The sequence below is a fragment of the Trachinotus anak genome, unplaced genomic scaffold (assembly GCF_046630095.1).
Source record: "Trachinotus anak isolate AG129_WGS33_773 ecotype Australia unplaced genomic scaffold, CSIRO_AGI_Tana_v1 ptg000014l, whole genome shotgun sequence".
NCBI classification, from domain to species: domain Eukaryota; kingdom Metazoa; phylum Chordata; class Actinopteri; order Carangiformes; family Carangidae; genus Trachinotus; species Trachinotus anak.
This window is the reverse complement of record NW_027273865.1, coordinates 3,293,133-3,308,129: the sequence shown is the minus strand read 5'-3', so window position 1 is coordinate 3,308,129 and position 14,997 is coordinate 3,293,133. Positions and strand designations below refer to the sequence as shown.

The 14,997-nt window shown below is 42.1% G+C and overlaps 1 protein-coding gene across 1 annotated transcript in view; it reads left to right on the top strand.

Annotated features, from left to right (window-relative positions):
- col4a4 (collagen, type IV, alpha 4) overlaps positions 1-12,369 on the top strand; it is a 48,077-nt gene extending 35,708 nt beyond the window's left edge. Inside the window, exons 34-47 of the mRNA XM_071496102.1 lie at positions 548-726; positions 975-1,038; positions 1,188-1,262; positions 1,417-1,524; positions 1,639-1,746; positions 2,981-3,052; positions 4,468-4,596; positions 4,723-4,830; positions 4,908-5,063; positions 5,384-5,632; positions 5,786-5,902; positions 7,147-7,335; positions 8,686-8,969; positions 9,255-12,369. Of these exons, the coding sequence (XP_071352203.1) occupies positions 548-726; positions 975-1,038; positions 1,188-1,262; positions 1,417-1,524; positions 1,639-1,746; positions 2,981-3,052; positions 4,468-4,596; positions 4,723-4,830; positions 4,908-5,063; positions 5,384-5,632; positions 5,786-5,902; positions 7,147-7,335; positions 8,686-8,969; positions 9,255-9,530 (2,114 nt within the window). The 3' untranslated portion in view covers positions 9,531-12,369. The remainder of the gene's footprint in view (positions 1-547; positions 727-974; positions 1,039-1,187; positions 1,263-1,416; positions 1,525-1,638; positions 1,747-2,980; positions 3,053-4,467; positions 4,597-4,722; positions 4,831-4,907; positions 5,064-5,383; positions 5,633-5,785; positions 5,903-7,146; positions 7,336-8,685; positions 8,970-9,254) is intronic.
- Positions 12,370-14,997: the final 2,628 nt, after the last annotated feature.

Sequence of the window (14,997 nt, the reverse complement as noted above, 5' to 3'; positions counted from 1 at the left end):
TTAGTCAGTAGGTGTGTTTCCATGAACCTGCTTGATGTGCAATTTGAAATTGTGAACTTAAAAATGGGTAATAGAAACATGTGATGCATGAATTTTGAAAAATCTCTCAAATGTCGCAAAAGAATTTATACACTTGCGTTAGGTGGTTTTTCAGACTAATCAACAAAGCAAAATTCCACAAAATTTAAACTGAAACATTGTCATTGCATTCAATGAACTCTGTTCAGTTTTATTGCTTGCCAGTCACTTAGAACTGAAGAAGTCTCGTAAAGCATGTAGATGTAAACCATGACCTGGATGACCGAGAATCTTCACAGACATACAAAAGGCGAGTCAACAGGAGAAGGTGAGAGCTTTTGTAACTATTGGACTCAGGGGTGAAAGGCTGGGGCTATTTCCTGGAGGCAGTACGTACCAGTGGTAAAACTGGTCCACAGAAACCAGTGATAGTAACAACCAGCAGACAACCTGAGGGTCCGTCTGACACAGGAACATCAGGCTGGTCCTCCAGTCGGAGTCTGTAACATCAAGCACGTCTTCCCGACAGGAAGTAAAGGTGTGCGAGGCACTACAGGTAAGCCAGGGTGTCCAGGCAGCAATGGACCCCCAGGCATTGTAGGACCCCCAGGACTCCCAGGTTCCTGCGGTATGCAAGGACCCCCAGGACCACCTGGACGTCAAGGACCTCCAGGACTCATTGGCTTCCCTGGAGAGTATGGAGATCAGGTAAGATAAGAAAAAGAATTCATTTGTCAGATATAAGATTTAGAGATATCAGAGTGTGTAAGAACAAGAACTTCACCTGAGAGTGAAACAGGAAGTACAGCTGCTTTTCATACCTATACAGGCTGGACTGTCTGAGGCCTTTGCTCCTGAACATAGTTGTACAACCAAAGAACCAGAACTCTGTGTTTTGATTGTTTGATCGTTTGAAATGTTCATAAATACTGATCTGGTTTTGTTTGTGATTTCAGGGTGACACGGGATGTCCAGGGAAACCTGGAGAGCCTGGTGGCCAAGGATGTACAGGACAGAAAGGTACAAAGTCAACCGACCAACATGACTCAGCAGACTGACTCGACACTTTTCATAAATGAAATGAAAGAGACAGAAAAAATTTGACTCTTTCATTGATTCTGCTGTGTCATTGTGCAGCTCGTTGTGTAAAGTTTGTGTTTGTGTTTCAGGTGATAAAGGTGACTCTCTTGGTTGTCCTGGTCCACCTGGAAACAGGGGGCCTCCTGGAGACCTTGGGCCCTCAGGTGATGATCTTGTTCTTGCTCTACAGCAGTGAGAGGAGAGATGATCTCTCTTTACTTCATCAAAACATGTTTTGTAATGAAGACAATTACAAAACATGTCATTGCTGTTTAAACCATCAGGGTGAGTTTCTGTATGAATATTTCTCCTGCTCAGGACCTTCTGGACCTCAAGGAGATCCTGGAAGACCTGGTTTCATTGGGGCTCCTGGACAAAAAGGATGCAAAGGAGATCCAGGCTACCACGGAGACCAAGGTCCACCAGGTAAACAGGTTCTCCTGAAGCTCATCATTATGGATGTTGGATGGGAGGCGGAGTTGGATATAGTCAACAAGCTACTCACCGTAAACCTGTCTTCTGTCTGTCTGATTTATTCAGGTGTGATCGGTCCCTCAGGTCCCGGAGGTCGTCCGGGTTGTCCTGGCCTTCCTGGTAAAGCGGGTGCTGATGGTCTACCAGGACCACAGGGCTGCCCAGGACTCCAAGGTCAGAACCTAAACCCAGACCTGTGGTCAGGTCATCCATGTTAAATTTTTAGCTCAATGAGAAGCAAAAAGGTTAAACTAAACTTTTTGTTCAGTGGAGAAGGGGAATGTGACGTTTTTCTCTAGGTGAATATCTGATCTGGATCAAGAAAAACTCACTACTACCAGGGTCGAGATAGAAGTTCAAATCCTGGGTCCTCTCTGACTTCCACACAGCTGATCAATCACTGAGGGAGGTGGCATTCCACCAAACAAACCACTTAAAATGATTAGATAAGGCAGTGGTTTCTTATCTTTTCTAGCTCATGACCCACTTGAAAAACTCAAAAATATTGGCCCACATCTGACCACATAACAATACGGGGGATCAATAATGCCTTCTCAGAGCACTTTTTATTTTCATGATACCGACCAAATATTTAGGACTGAACTGAAAGCAGGGGAAGATCAATTTTTCTTTTTGTTTGACGGTGGAGAGATCACTTGTTGATTCACCATTTGTCTCTTTACTCTCTGTTGCTAACCAGCTATCAATTTGATTCTCCAACTTATGCCACTGATGTGTTGATATGCAGTACCTCTGCTGCCCACTGCTCACCAGTGGATTCCAACCTGCCAACTGCGATAAGAGATTTGAAAGGATTCGGATTTGTTAAGTGGATTTGGAACTGCATTCAGATCCAGTAAAATGCAATCAAACCCCAGTTAGCAGCATTAGCCAAGTGACAGCTCCATCTGTCACATGACCCCACACTTTCATGTCATACTGGTTCCTCAAGAGTATCCCGCCTCACTTCCCTTCACCTGAAATTACACTGAAAACTCTTATTGATACCAGGTGTAAATGTTAATGCCTGTGATCAGATGTCATTGTCTAGACACACCTGACAGGTTGATACCACGTGGAGAAGATGTCACCAGATTTGATGATGCAACGGAGTTAAATAACCAACATTATTGTAGCTACTAATGTCACTCATATGTATATAGAGCTTAGCTAACATGAGTAAGCACAAAGCTTGATGATCACATGACACCATCTGGCAATTAGACACAGTGACAAACCAATCGTAACAACAAATAACAGAAGAAAATATTAATCAGGAGGTTTCTGAATATGGTTAAAATGAATTCTGCTGGGTGTTATATATTGTTAAATGAATCCAGCAGATAACAGTGTACAGATGTGAGTTGGTTCACATTCTGCTTTTTCTGGATGATTCTTTTTCCATCAGGTCCTCCTGGACCCCTGGGACTTCATGGGCTGGATGGACTGAAAGGAGTTAAAGGGGACATGGGGACGAGAGGTAGCCTATAACTCACCGTCACATCTTTATCTCCACACATATACAACAAGCTGATATGTGACCAAAGTAGGGTTCAGCAACCGACCTTAACGTGACTGGTCCCAACAACAGATTCTGTGTCGGGTCAGGATCAGGTTCAGATTCAGATTGAGAGTCAGGTTCAGGTGGTTGTGTAAAGCTTGGCCCTCATCTTGTGCGGGATTATTTTCAGATGTAACTTAATAAGGAGGCATTTGCAATAGGGTTGGGTGATTGCCATTTGTTTTTTGGGGATTTTTGTCCCAAAAATTTGCTAATTTAAGGGTCTGCCTCCTTCAGATTTAAACAATTAATTAAATAATTAACCTGAAAAACACAATTCATAGCATGAGCTAATAGGAACCAACAATTAGAGTTGGGCCATATTATGCAAGTTCTTGTAGCACTGATTTACATCTTTCAAAATAGAGCAGTGACTAAATGACATTTAAGCCTACTTTATAGGTTGCTGTCCAATTGGTTGGTGCAGACAAGCAACGTCAATTCATAAATCACATTTGAGAACTACACCAAAAGCTGTATGTGCAGTTGTGCACCCTGATCATCTAATAGCATGCTATCCTCTCGTGTTTGTTTATTTGGAGACTGAAGTGGAGGCTTCTTCATCTGACACCATCTGACTTTTTTTCAAGTAGTGTCAGACAGCTGCTCCACCTGTCCAGCTTATTACTTATCAAAGATCTCAAGGTGATTTATTTCATTTAATAATCGATTCGACTATAGGCTGTAGTATTCTCCCTCTGTGCAAATATATCAGCAATCGCCAGTTGCTGGACTGATGGTAGCTAGTTGGAAAATTTTAACATATTGCCCAACCCTATTGTGCAAGTAGCTTCATGATTCCCACTGGGAAGAGACACAGAGTTTAGCTAATGTGTTATTAGTCTTGCAAGTTAGCAGTCAGGCTTGTTAAAGATTCAGGGAAGGATATCACACAGTTTAGCTACATTCTGCGTTGGTCTGTTGTTGTTAGATTATTTATGTTTTATTTGTCTCCAAAACAAGCATTTAACTTTGTCTTTGAAGATGTTGGGTTGGGTCTCAGAGGGTGCAGATCCGGGCTCTCAACTCTAGACAAAGTTGATGTGCTGACAGTATCTCCATTTGCTTGGCATAAACATGAAGTGTTGGTGATTTTGTTGTTGGAGCAGCTTCTCAGTGTGAAAAATGACAGGATATGAGAACGTGGACGAAAGGGTGAGAATGAAGTGCTGTCTTCATACTGTGTTCAACATGTGGACCAGGGTCGCACAAGTTTGGCTTTACAGCAGAGAAAAAAGGTGGAAGCATCTTGATGAACCTCTTTCTTGTCAGAGTTAAGATGAAGAAATACATTCACTTGGATGCAAAATTAAAACATCTGTCTGTCTTTTTAGGTCTGGGTGTGCAGGGTCCTCCAGGTCTCCAAGGTCTTCCAGGGGATAAGGGTCCTCCAGGTCCTCCAGGTCCCTGTGGTTCATCCCAGCCTGGACAACCAGGACCAACAGGCCCCCCAGGACCGAAAGGTGTGTAACAGTGTGATTCATTGAGTCAGAGCAGGAGGGATGTTAATGTTTACCCACTGATCCATCTGAGGATCAGAACTTCATTCTGACTCTCTGTCAGTCACATGTCTGTATTTGTTATTGCAGGACCTCCAGGTAGTTTTGGACCTCCAGGTATACCTGGACCAGACTGTAAAAATCCAGTCTCAGGCCCTTGTGGAAATCCTGGTTGTCCTGGACCAGATGGAGAGCTAGGTCAGAATTTAACATTCAGGTTTATTAAACTTCAACAAATCACACTGGATGACCTCTGACCCTGGTTGGTCTTTCAGGTTGTCCTGGGGACATGGGGGATCCAGGTCCTAACCCTCCAGTGCCTGGGGATGATGGGGACAATGGGGACTCAGGATGCCAGGGGCCAGTGGGCCCAAAGGGTTCACCGGGGCTCAGTGGACTGCCAGGCAACACTGGAGGTTGTGGGTTGAAAGGTCAGTCTCTCCATGTATCTGAGATATCTTTATTTGCAGTTACCTGACAGATCCTCACTCAGAGAGCTAACAGCTAACTCACTAGCTCTCTGTGTTCTGTGGAGCAGGTTATACTTCAACAAAACTGGATGGTGACACAGTGTAATAAGCTCAGTTCAGTGAATGCAGCCGTTTGCCAACATTACAGATTCACTAAAGTTGAAACCTACGTGAAAGATTTTCATAGATATTCGTAGTCAACTCCAATGACTGCGCCATTTCCACTCCTAATCGTATGTGTGTGTGTGTGTGTGTGTGTGTGTGTGTGTGTGTGAGATCAGGTGTGAAGGGGTCACCAGGTCTGATGGGCCTACCTGGTAATCAGGGTCCTAGAGGTTGTCCTGGTCACACAGGGCCTCCGGGACCAAAGGGATTTGTTGGACCAATGGGTCCAAAGGGAGAGAAAGGCGGAGTTTCCCCCTGCCCCACTTACCCTCCTGCCCAACCTGGCCCCCCAGGTCCTCCTGGTCCTCCTGGTAGACCTGGAGAGGTTGGCCTTCAGGGAGAATGTGGCCTGAAGGGATTCAAAGGTGAGCAACAGGAAGTGGACCAGGTCCCAGTCAGACTGTTATCTGTTAGAACAAATCTTATCCCAGAAACATAAAATCCAGAACAAGCTCAGGTGACATCAGCTGATTATGAATGATTGGTTGAGACTTTTGGATATGGTTGGTGTATTTAAGGTATGAGGGGGGATCCCGGATCTGAGGGACCAATAGGCGTTGTGGGGCCCCAGGGTCAAGACGGAAACCAAGGAGAGCCAGGCCTGCAGGGGGAGCGTGGAGTAGATGGAGCCAAAGGTAAGACCCCCACCTGTTTGTGTTAATCTCATTGTCCACCACTTATTATTAGTTTTATTTAGTTTTTCTTTGTTAGATAACTTAAGTTCAAAGATTTACACAATTGGAGTTAGCAGTATTTCCTCAGGTAAGTTACAGTTTATCATTTCAGTAAATCTGTGATTAACACAGTCGGCCTCTGTGGAAGTAAACAACACATATGCAAAGTGACAAAATAATCTCAATGACACAACAGATTTTTTTGGTGCGAAAAGTGAAATTAACAGCAAATGTGGTCAATCTTTGATGTAATTTTAAAGACTGCACTCCATTGCTTCATTTTCCTTCATGTGGCAGTGAATTTTTGGTAATTTTACTGTGAAAAAATGACTTAATCAATTCTCAAATTTATTGTGGATTAACTTTCTGTCAAGCAGCTAATGCAGTGGTTACAGCTTTTTCCATCTCATGGCCCACTTGACAATCTCACATATTCAACCCTGTAACAATGCGGAGGCCAAGTAATGCCTTTTCAGAGCTCTTTTTATTTTAATGACAACAATCGCACATTCAGGACTGAACTGAAAGCACAGGAAGATCAACTTCTCTGTTTTGAGAGGTCACTTGTCAACTCACCATCTGTCTCTTGACCTGTTAATAACCAGCTATCCAATGTGAATCTCCAGTTTTTGTTATGTAATGTAATTGGTTTGTTACAGTGACAAGCCTTAATACGAGGGGAAAAAAACAATGAAAGGAGTTCTTACAACATTATTTGTACTTTTTTCTTTTATAATTATATGTTTTAACCAAAATTGTACTGTTTTGCAAATGACTTGTTGCCGCACTTTCAACACCTTCGCCACTCACCAGCGGCCCAACCCATAGGTTGGGAATCACTGGACAAATGGACTGATTGTTTCAGCTCTGGGATACTAGTTGATTTCGAGTTGTCTGGGCAAATAATGAAATTACCATGTATAATGGGGACCAAACAACAACTTCATGACCCCAGGCCCCTCAGGAGATGAATCCAGCCACAACTATAAGCAGGATGCACAATTTTACTTTTCCTGTTTCCCTTCATATGATGAGTAAAAGCATTAAATCAAAGGCCTTAGCCTGCAGGCCAGCAATTACAGTGCAGTATTTATTCTGACTCAACATGGCTGACTGATGGGCTAGACTTGTTTGTACAGTGGTTGTATTATATCTGTGTGGATTTGTTTTGCTGATGTAACTTCCTATTGTGGGTTTTGTCCCAGGTGATCCTGGTCCAATTGGTGACCGTGGTCCAACTGGACCATCCAGGAACTTGAACTCAGGCTTCCTATTGGTGAGGCACAGCCAATCAAAGATTATCCCCACGTGTCCATTAAACATGAGGGCCCTGTGGAACGGATACAGTCTGCTGTACCTGGAAGGTCAGGAGAAGGCTCACACTCAGGACCTGGGTATGTATACACACATACTAAGATTCTTATGCTGTTAAACTAAATTGTATTTGGTCTTTCTAAGAGTTTAGTCTCACAGATAATTAAGTGCCACTGCCAACATTACCACAGTGCACCTCAGTCTTAGCCCAAACTTACCTGATCCCTACACTTGATCATGTAGGACCCAGATGATGATGATCTGTTATGTTCTTGTTCCTGAGCTTTTGCCTGATCACCAGGTGTTCCTTCACTGTTTAGCCCAAGGGTCTAATACATGATTTAAAACATCCATCAATCCATCCATCCATCCAGCCTAAGAAGGACAGCCCCAACATCCTTCCCCCCAGCCATATCTTCTTCTGGAGGAGCTTGGGGTGTTCCCAGGTCTGGTGGGATATAAAATCACCCATTCGATTCTGGTTCTGCCCTGGGGTTTCTTACCAATTGGGCCTACCACGTAAATGTCCACAGGGAGGCACCCAGCTGTCAAACTACTGCAACTTTCTTCTTTCAATAGAAATCCTCACCTTGTCTCAGTCTAGACACCCAGCCCAAGGAATCTTGTCAGGTTCTTGGAACCACCATCTCATTCTTTCAGTCTAGAGACCAGGACCACCATTGAGGACTGGAAGAGACATCCACTGATGAACCCACATGACTGCTGTCCCTGTGGTGATACTTGAACTCCTTCACTTGGGGCAGCGACTCCTTCTCAACCTGAAAGGAACTCAATTATCAACTGGTTTCCAACAGAGTACCACAACCTCTAACTGGGTGCTGACTGTCATCCTGATGAAGCCAAGAGAACCAGATTATCAACTGCACCTTCAGATTCCCATCATAGAAATGACAAACAGAATCTGTCACGCAACCGACCCTGGTGGAGTCTAACAGTCTCCACCAGGGTCTAACATCCCCTGTGCAGCCTGACAGAACCTCTCCAAGGGAGGTTGATCAGTGTGATACCCCAATAGTTGGAGCTCACTATCCGCTCCTCTTTTCTTTGGTCTACCAAACCACAGGAACTGTCCCTAAACCTCCACAAGATGCTGAAGAGCAAACCAACACATCTCCACAGTGTCCAGAGCTTTCAGCATCTCAGGATGAATCTCATCCACACCTGGTGTCATTGCAGAGCTTCATTGTAAATCTTCCAGTGCTGCCTCTTCTAAAGGAGTTCCTCAAAGTGTGCCTGTTATGCCCTGCAGTTCCTCCGGAGAACCACTCACACACATCTACAGACAATAACGTGTTCTTGCATGAGAACTGATTCAAAGATCTTTAAATTGCTAAAGTGAACTGTTAAAATATTTAATAATTTGAGTTAGATTTATGTTTGATTGATCTTTGTACTAATGATATTTCCAGGTCAGGCGGGCTCGTGTATGCGTGTCTTTTCCACCATGCCGTTCTCCTCCTGTAACATGGGAGCCTGCTCTTATGCCAGTCGTAACGATAAATCCTATTGGCTGTCGACAACGGCGGCTGTACCCAGCATACCTGTGGTTGGATCCAACATCGAAGACCACATCAGCCGCTGTGTAGTGTGTGAAGCCCCCTCTGCACCTGTCGCACTGCACAGCCAGACCGCCAACCAGCCAGACTGCCCTCCCAAGTGGACGAGTCTATGGACCGGATACTCCTTCCTCATGGTGGGTACTGCACTACTGGGAGTACAACTGACCGCAGTACTACTACTAGTACTACTACTACTACCCTGTACAGACAAGCGGTATAGATAATGGATGGATTGATATTATTAAATTATTAAAATAATTGCTACTGATAAAAACAAGATGACTGGTACTGACATTAGTACTCTCAAAACTAAAACTAATCTAAACTATTCTCATCTAAACTTTTAAGTTAAACTGACACCATTGCTACTGCTGCTGACTACATCCATGTCTCATCTGATGATGATGTGTGTGTTGCAGCATACAGGCGCAGGTGATGAGGGCGGCGGCCAGTCCCTGACATCATCAGGTAGCTGTCTGACAGATTTCAGGGCCCAGCCCTTTGTGGAGTGTCAGGGGCCTCGAGGAACTTGCCACTACTTCGCCAACATCTACAGTTTCTGGTTGACCAGAGTGGAGATGGGCACCTCCAACCCCAACAGGTTCTCCACCACGCTGACCGAGGCCTGGCAGCAGAGGGGGAACATCGGGAGATGCAATGTCTGCATGAGAAATGAGAGAGAAGGAGTTGAATAGATGCTTCTCCATCTCCTCCTGCAGGAGGCAGTTAGGAGCTCCTCCTCCACCGAGGGGACGCACAAAATGAGACTCGTATATTTGTCTCTGTGAGGAGAGACTGTCAAGACAACGCTGCCAATCAATCAATCAATCAATCAATCAATCAATCAATCAATCAATCAATCAAACAATCAAACAATCAATCAATCAATCAATCAATCAATCTTGTTCAGATCAACAGAAATGACTCAGAGCTGATTAATTTCTTGTTACCAAACATCACAGATGTTTGAACTGAGGTTGTCTGATGTCACTGTTTCATTTTAGGTTTCATGATGTTTGATCTCACCTGGAGGTCAAAACCAGGTCCTCTGGACAAAACAGCCTGATCCATTTCAGCACAAAAAACCATGTACTGGGACACCTTCAAAATAACTAACCCATGCCTCCCACTGATGCAGTGCAGCAGGTTCAGAACCCAGCAGGTGGACTTCTGACCTGACAACGGTATCAGCCCATTTATTTTTACCTGCTTGTGTCCAGCTGGTGTTAGTTTTGACTTCCTGAGTATGAAAAAGATATTTTTATCTGGTGCAGTCTATGTGCTGGTTTCCCCTGTGTTGGTGCTAAAGTCAGAAATATTTCAGTCTTTCACAACAAAATCAGGGAGTTGTTGTATCAATGGAAGACGAAGCTATTCTCAGTGTTTGTGGTTGAACCAGTCAAAGGAACTGTTATGATGGATAATCAATAATTATTAATAACTTGCTGATGTTGTAAAAGACTCATAAAACATTTGGGTTGTTCAAAAGCTGATAATCATGCAGCTGTTGAATACACATGCTGTTATCTGCACAAATTATTATTATTTATTTATAATTTTGTCCAAATAGTTGAAAAGTTCTTCTGGCCCCGTCCTGTTTATAACTTCAGTTACATTTAAGGTCAAAGAGAGTTTGAGACCTGCAGCCAACAGCAGAGGCACCACACCAGGCAGTCACACAATGATAATAATACATTTTATTTACAGAGCACTTTTCTTAACAATGTTAGAAGAAATCTCTCATCTCAGTAATAACTTGTTAATAACTTTTACTTAATTCATTCAACCCCAGTTTGAACCCTGTTGTGATGAATTTGATGATGAACTTTTCATTTGTTCCAAGTTATATTTATTGCTGTCCCTGTTGTCAGGTGAAAACCTTGCATCTCCAAAATATCAACAATCTTGTTGCTCTGGAAACCAGACTGGTTTTACCTGCTTTAGTGCATTTAAAACCTTGTAGGTCAGGTCATTAGTCAGCTGATTGACAAGTTACAAGGTTTTCACACCACAGCAGCATTTTAAAGTCACATCCTGTGATGTCACATCCTGTGACAGCTGATTGGTTGGTGCGTTGAAGTGACGCTCTCTAGTCATCAGAGGACAACAATGAACACCCGAGTTAAATTTAGCCCCGCTTCCAGCCCCGCCCACAGCCCAACCAGAAGTGCAGTGAAAATGCACTCTGATTGGTCAACTGAGAGGCAGTGACTGCGTGTCATTGGTCAGTCAGTATCTTGTGAATACGTAGGGAAAGAATCGTGTGAGAAGCTGTGAATATATTTGACATTAAACCTTGAAACGTGTTTTTATTCCAGTTTTGGTTGGATCTCCTCCCTCAGCTTCTTTTTAAATGTTTCACAGTTTCAGTGTAAAAACATCTGCAGTCACAGTTTAACACAGACATGATTCAGTTCAAGGTTTGTTTAACACTAAACAGGCGAGTAGTGACAATCTGTCCTGTTGAGTCTGAACAGGATGAGCTGCAGCAGTGAACCAGGACCAGGACCAGGACCAGGACAGGTTCAGAACCAGAAGCTGATGAGAGCTGAGTTTTTATCTTCAACATTCATCCTGTAAAGTCTGTTTGTTCTTCACTTTGTTGATTTGAGTATTTCTTTGTGTTATAAATAAAATTCGCTTGAATATTTGTCTGAGTTTCATAAAGAATACAATTCAAATGTTTTAATATTTACAAGTTAACACAATTAACTTACAAATACATATTTAAAAACCAAGTGACTTCCTGGTTTCAGTTCAGCTTCTATATCTGGTCCTGTTTCCGTTTCTGGTCCTGGTCCTGGTCCTGATCCTGGTTCTGCTACGATATTATCTCTGTGATTTGTAAATATGTTTGAACCGTTTTATATTTTTACTGTAAATGTCATCAGAGTATTTATTTAGCCTGAAATTAATGTTGGTGCTATTTGATGTTTCATTTGGTTGTTTTTATTTTATTTTGGTAAATGATGACGCAGTGAAGCTCTGCGCCTCTCCATCCCCCGCCAAAATAAAACTCTGAGGATGGAAACTGAATATAAAAAAAGTATCATATCATAAACAGTGACATCATAGAATGACAATTGCTTTTATCAAACTTTATTAAAAGATGAAACTTGTTTTTAGTGTTTTCTATTCAGATTTTGGAATATGAGCACTGCAGCGTTTAAAGATAGATAAAGGCAATGTAACTACACTTCCCATGATGCCTTGAGGGGTTGCCTGTGTTTAATACAAGACCAAATGCTGGTTTTAGTTTGTTAAAATGTGGAGTTCAGATACAAATCCTCATCAATCTGAGACGCTAATAGAAAATGCCAGGTCAAGAACATCAGGTTTCAGAAGTGGGTGGGACTTCATTATTACCTGAGGAGGATCAGGAGGGGGAGGTGTCACTGTGTCTTCATTCAGTTTTTATTGTATTTAAATCTGTCGGTGATATTTTAATCTCTGTAGGAGGAAACTTCCCACTAACACTTGTGAAACATTTTACTCTGTGGACGGACGACTTCAATAAATAACATCAAACTTTTACTGTGAGTTGCTTTACTGCACAATGTGATGATCTACAGCCAGAGTTATTTTTTGAGTAAAAACTCAGCCAGGGGAGATTTAAAAATTCAATCAATCTTTATTGCAAAACACTGAGACAAAACTACATTGTATTATATTTTTAATTGATTGGCTGTAGACTGGATGCAGGGGTTTGACCTGTAACAAACGTCTCAGGCTGGAATCAAACCAGTGACATTGTCAGTACATCGTACACATCTTCACATCATCACCAAATCAGATGTTTTCAAACTCCTGAAATATCAGAGAAAGATCACCAAAATATCCAACTATTAGTAAACTCTTAATAAAAGATCAATAAATAAATGAAAAACTATTTGTACTATTTTTAAATTATTGTAAAAAAATCAGTAATATATTGTAAAATATCTGAAAAAACATTTAAATGTAAAACATTTGAATTTGATTATGATTATTATTATAATTTATTATTAATAGCTCAAACCAAGGAAGCGTAACAGCTACAACCTTTTTTTTTTACAGCAGCACATAGACTGAACGTGGAGCTGCCATGGTAGTTGTGGCAAGCTGACCAATCAGAGCACACGCGACTCTGATTTGTCAGCTTCAGAGGGAGTGAGCTCAGAGCGTTTCACAGAGAGAATGAATAGAGTACATTATAAGATGAAAAAAAGAGAAATAATGTCTTTTTGGAACATTAAATGCACAGTCTGTAACTTCTGCTGCTAGGGGTCTCTCAATAAAAACAATAACTAAAGAAAGCATTTGGTGACGTCATGAAATAGTGTGGGATCATGGGAGTTGAATTCACCACCATTGCCATCCGTTTCTCCAGGTTTGGATTTCCTCAGTGTCAGTGGTTCAGGGGGGTTTTACCTGGAGCTGAATTAGCTACAGAGGTCTCCTCCTCTGCACAACAAACAGACCAGTGATTACAACTGTTAAAAACACTGAAAGCAGTTTCACATTTAAAGTCAGTGTTTCACTGACGCTGTACAGTGGACACAGGACTTCAGGGAAGGGTTGGGAACTTAGACTGCTAATCTACCTAACTGCTGATTTGAGCCAGACATTCAGGAGTTTTTACTGGCAGCCGAATTATCCACAGAGGTGTCCTCCTCTCCATAGCAAACGCAGCCGTGTGTTAAAACCAGCAGACACACCAAATAAAACAGTGTTACTGTAAAAATCAGTGATTCACTGGCACTGTACAGCCAACACAAGACATCAGGGAAGAGTTGAGAGCTTGAACTGATAATGTAGCTGCTAATTTATGAACCAGAAATTCTGGGATTTTTCACTGCCAGCCAAATCACCTGCAGACATGTCCTCCCTTACATAACAAACAGACAAGGGGATTAAAACTGGTAGAAACCATGGCATGACATCATTTACAGGCAACCAAATGAAATGGACCTTACCATGATTAAAATCACAATTTCTCTGATTTGGGAATCGCCACAAACATTTTGGATAAAGTACGTACATAACTAAAAAAATTAGACATTAGACATTTCAATTTGGAAAAGTTACATATTACATTCATAGACTGTATATAAGATTATAACTTTAGAGCATGTAAATCTATTTTAGCAGACACCAAGAATGATGAAAGCTAAAAATGACCATAATAAAATAGTATAATAAAAACAAACACCACCTAAGTGTTTCTGATCATGACATCTTGAATGTAGAGACTGGTCCAGTAGAGGTCACTGCTTCACTGTTTAACAACACAACGGATCATCAAACAGTCATTGATGTAGGGTGTGTTTTCGCTCTGCTAAGACTTTAAAAATTGTGTTGCCTTCAGAATAAGAGCTGATTGAGGTTAATGTAGAGAGATGCAGTTGAAGCTGGGGGCCCCAGGGAAAAAATCTGTTATTGGGCCCCAACTGATCATTATTTCCAATGGTATCCAGAAACCATGTATCAATGCAGTTGGGGACAGCTCTCTTAACTTCACATCTACACAGGTTGATGATCTTGTTGACAGTCCTGTAGCCTCACTGCGTGCAACAATAGATACTGTAGCCCCTCTGAGGAAGACGGTAGTGAGTCAGAGAAGGCTAGCTCCATGGCACAACTCAGAAACACGAGGTTTAATGCAAAATTCAAGGACGCTAGAAAGAAGGTGGCGTTCTACTAACCTGGAAGAATCTCTAAAGGCTTGGAAAGACAGCCTACTGGCGTATAAAAAAAGTCTCCATAAAGCCAGAACATCCTATTATTCATCACTGATAGAAGAAAACAAGAATAATCCCAGGTTTCTGTTCAGTACTGTAGCCAGGCTGACAGACAGCTACAACTCTGTTGATCCATCTATTTCTTTAGCCCTCAGTTGTAATGACTTTATGAGCTTCTTTGTAAAAAATTCACCATCTCCTCCCCACAGCTGGCTCAGATGTACTGTCCAGTTCAGCAGCCTCAGAGTCCACTGTAACAGGTTTATATTTTGACTGTTTTTCTCCTGTACATCTCTCTGAGCTCACTTCAACAGTTTCTTCATCTAAACCATCGAGTTGTCTTCTAGACCCTGTTCCAACAAGGCTGTTCAAAGATGTTTTTCCTTTAATCGACACCTCTATATCCAGTCTGATTAACTTATCTTTATCAACTGGTTATGTA